The 3,873-nt window shown below is 39.9% G+C and overlaps 1 protein-coding gene across 1 annotated transcript; it reads left to right on the forward strand.

Annotated features, from left to right (window-relative positions):
• Positions 1 to 1,442: 1,442 nt before the first annotated feature.
• On the forward strand, positions 1,443 to 3,555 carry LOC114641429 (putative potassium channel regulatory protein). Its single transcript, XM_028790478.2, has 2 exons — positions 1,443 to 2,197; positions 2,827 to 3,555. The coding sequence occupies exons 1-2, from the start codon at positions 1,626 to 1,628 to the stop codon at positions 3,068 to 3,070; spliced, it is 816 nt and encodes a 271-aa protein (XP_028646311.1). The 5' UTR covers positions 1,443 to 1,625; the 3' UTR covers positions 3,071 to 3,555.
• The last annotated feature ends 318 nt before the right edge of the window (positions 3,556 to 3,873 follow it).

Raw genomic sequence — 3,873 nt, forward strand, 5'->3', positions numbered from 1 at the left:
AAGAAAACCCCTGCATACGATATACCATTTTGAACATCTTGAGGTCTTGTTACACCAGATGCTGAGCTTTTCCACCCTGTCCCAAACCCTCTCATTTTATGATAAAGAGTAAACTAATTGGTGTCTTCAACAACAATTATCAAAAGGACTTGAAAGTTGTGCAAGCCACATCAACCAACCCCAGGAGGTTCACCCTTTAATGGGATATGAGGGATCAAAGTTATTCTTTTCCACAAAACCTCAAAAAAGGGGACCAGTAATACAGACATACTGTATGGAGTGTTTATTGTATTTCGAGGTTGCTGATAAAGAATATAATATTTGTAATAGCATATTCTTTACCGGTGGTCCTAGTCCTCTAAGGCCAGTTCCAGAAGGTTAAAATCGATAATTTCCAAACATAATCATGTAGGATATCGATTTTTGAATATTTCAGTTAGTGATACAAATATGATGTTATTTTTGATTCTTTACTAGGTATCTGGCCCTTTTATCAGAGGATGAAAAAATGACAAGTTTCCATTACAGTCAAGAATGTTTAGACCCGAACATCTAACTAAATAAGTGAAAAAATACAATGTGCATCATCCAGCAGTTAACCAGATGAAACAGTGAAACTAAGACTTAATAAGAAGTCTTAGAAAAAACAATACCTTAAGCAATGCTCCGCCGATTCTCAAACGGGCTTTTACAGGTTTGAGGCTCCCAGTAAATAGAGACGGGCGGGGATTTCAATTACAGCTTTCCCTACTGGTGAAAACAAAACGTGACATAAAATAAAGAGCCCAATGAAAAATCGACTCCGTTGCGACATTTTCGCATTATTCACCCGTCAATCACCGTGCCAGCGACCTCGTATTTCTGAGACTAACCGCGTTTTAAAGGTGCTTGGTTACGTTATGACAGCCTCGTTATTTCATGAAGTGTATCAATCGCAGGTCAAACTAAGACGATGAAGAGATACGGATAACTGGTCAAAACTGTATCACTTAATGCCCCCGCAACGCATACGCCACACACGATGCCGTATGCTTCCTTAACGCTTTGTTGTGTTCAGTTGTAGTTTCTGCCAGAACGCTAGGGGGAGTTCTTATAAAATGTGTTACCTGTTGAAGGGGTAGCAAAGGAGTCTAGGAATAAAAGAAGTCTTGATTGGTGATCGTTCGTGCCTGTCGTAAAATAAAGAAGTTAACGTTCTGAGTTATCCATGGCTGGCTAATTATTTTACCCTGCTCTGGACATAACACGCTTGTAAATATGTTCACATCTTATAAAATCATTAATTAGTAATTTCTTCATAAGTACAATGCTTGGACATGGAAGCTACTGAGCCTGAAATATCGTTTGTCTAAGCAATACTGAGCATCAGTCTAACTTCCTCACTGTAAGACAAGACTGGAAAGCTGGGATAAAACAAGTAAAGGGGCGGAGAGCCTGTGGAAACTTTAAACGTGGATCATGGCACACCTTAGCAACTACACGAGCTGTTTGTTTAATAGGTCTTAACAACGCCACTGTGGCAAATACTTAAGCGTTACATTATTCTAAAGCCTCGAGGTTCAGATTGAAAAGGAAATACAAGTACGCTGGTGTATCTTGTCATTTAACGCCAACTTAACGAAAAAATGAGCAACCAAGAAGTTGTCACTATAAACGTGGGAGGCCAAAAATTTACAACGGTTGTTACTACATTAAAGAGATTCCCGGAGTGTAAACTCGCGCGTATGTTAGATGGGAGCGATCCCGAAATTCGCATCATTAATGGACAGTTCTTCATCGATCGAGACGGAGATTTGTTCAGATTTATCCTAGACTACATGAGGACTCGGCAAGTTTGCATCCCTCCGGACTTCACGGAATACGAAGCGCTGTATCGCGAGGCAGAATTCTACGAACTCCGGACTCTCGCGGATGTGCTTAGCAAAGACTCGATCCGACCTAGAGCGGAGATACTCGAGGTTCGCTTCTCACTTCAGGAAACGCACTCATTCTTCCGGATATTCTGCTCTTGCAGCGGCACAATCGAAATGCTGGCTGCAAGAATATCTCTTCTGGTAGACCAGACCGCTGGTAACTGGACGTACGCCTATCAGCCCACGAAACCTATGGCTCCAGTGCCGCTGCAGCGGCCTTCTCATCATGACTTAGTGTTCCAGTGCGGTAATGATATTTCCGCTGGAGAGGAATTCGCGGCGAGGTAATTAGTCAGAAATTCCATGATTAACGTTAATTAATTCGTTTATCTTTTCAAACACGGCTGCGAGCGCAAGATCGGAACCACGCAATTCTGGGTCTGTGTGCTGAGAACAAAGCATACTCACGCGAAGTATTGTTATGTAATGCGTGCTTCCACTTATAAACAAGTCGAACTATTGGACAATTACAAATGCATTTCAAAATGAATGGTAGGTAAGTCTCCAACGGGACAAGTGGGATGGGGAAGTGGATGAATGATTTAAAGTACACATCAGCCTGCAGCAGTCATACGTATGGACACAGGCACACATTTATAGGTTTGGGTGCATGGAACAAAATATTCTAAATGCCACCTAATACAAAAATAGGTTGTATTTCGTTTAGAGATTATAGAGTTTAACAAAATTAACGCGTTACACAAACAGATGCAATCGATCAATTTTTATTTTATACAGTGCCTTTTTTAAAGCAAACAAATAATGCCACCTGTCATACTTCATCCTGCTAGTAGATATGTATTAGTGCATCAAAGCAGAACATATGGTTAACCTGCCAGCCACTAGGTGCTGCGCGCTGTTATTGTGATTACATGTATGCTAATATTACAAATTTCACTTCTTTTCTTTACAGATATGTGACAATCCAACCAGACGAAAGGAGACTTATTAACGGTACCAACGTGCTTGGTTTGCTAGTGGACATACTACTGAAAGAGGGTTTTCGACTATTGAGCACGAGAACAGTTTCATCGGAGGAAAAGGTGGAGTGTTACACATTTGAGAGGGTCAAGCGCCCTCAGATCTCAACAATCGCGGGTGGACACAGCACGGAGAACCTGCAGTCCAAGCATGTCAAATCCCAGCGGAAAAAATGAAACATTTAGAAGTTATAGGGCAGTCACTATTATACTCTTTTTAGCAATTATATTTGATCATTAAAAAAAAAAAAAAAAGGATCGCCAGCAAGTCTTCCCGTTTCCCAGAAGGGGGCGACGCCGCATTATCTGTTGGAAACGTTTCTCAGACTTACACGGATTTGTTTTTTTCTTGATCTACTATACCAAATTGTGCACCCAAAAATTCATGACCTCAAATCCATAGTTGATTTTATGACATGAATCACAGCAGTGTTTGACGATGCTTTCGTCATAAATTTCCCCGAGCTTACAGTTCAACATTGGGAAGCAGCTGGAAGTGTCCTCAGAACGCATTTGGTAATATGTGTTTAGAGCAAATATTTTTAGTTAAACAATATGGCATCTTTAATTTTTACGGTATACAAGTATTACAAGTATAGTTTTTATTACTGTCAGTAAACAACAACACAATCTATTTATGTATTAAAGTGCCTTTAGTTATACGTTTTTGTTTCCTTGTTTGTATTAAAAATACAAATTTACCAGAAAGGTTAATTAGGTTGATAACCACATATGGTGGCTGAAAATCAATAATCTGTCAGAGATGACCATGTCACTGAAGTCTTGGCTTAATACAGTATACTGTATTTCTATCATACTTAACATTCAAAGATTTTTTTTTCAGGTGTTAAGCTATTGGCACATAGTTTATAAATAGCATTTACATTGACAGCTCAGTTAGATCTGGCGTTTTGCTCAGGGGTACATACCGACTTTCGTGTGTCTAAGTGGAGCTCCTTATCAATTATTACTCCCAGATG

Source organism: Erpetoichthys calabaricus, chromosome 4 (genome assembly GCF_900747795.2).
Source record: "Erpetoichthys calabaricus chromosome 4, fErpCal1.3, whole genome shotgun sequence".
NCBI classification, from domain to species: Eukaryota; Metazoa; Chordata; class Cladistia; order Polypteriformes; family Polypteridae; genus Erpetoichthys; species Erpetoichthys calabaricus.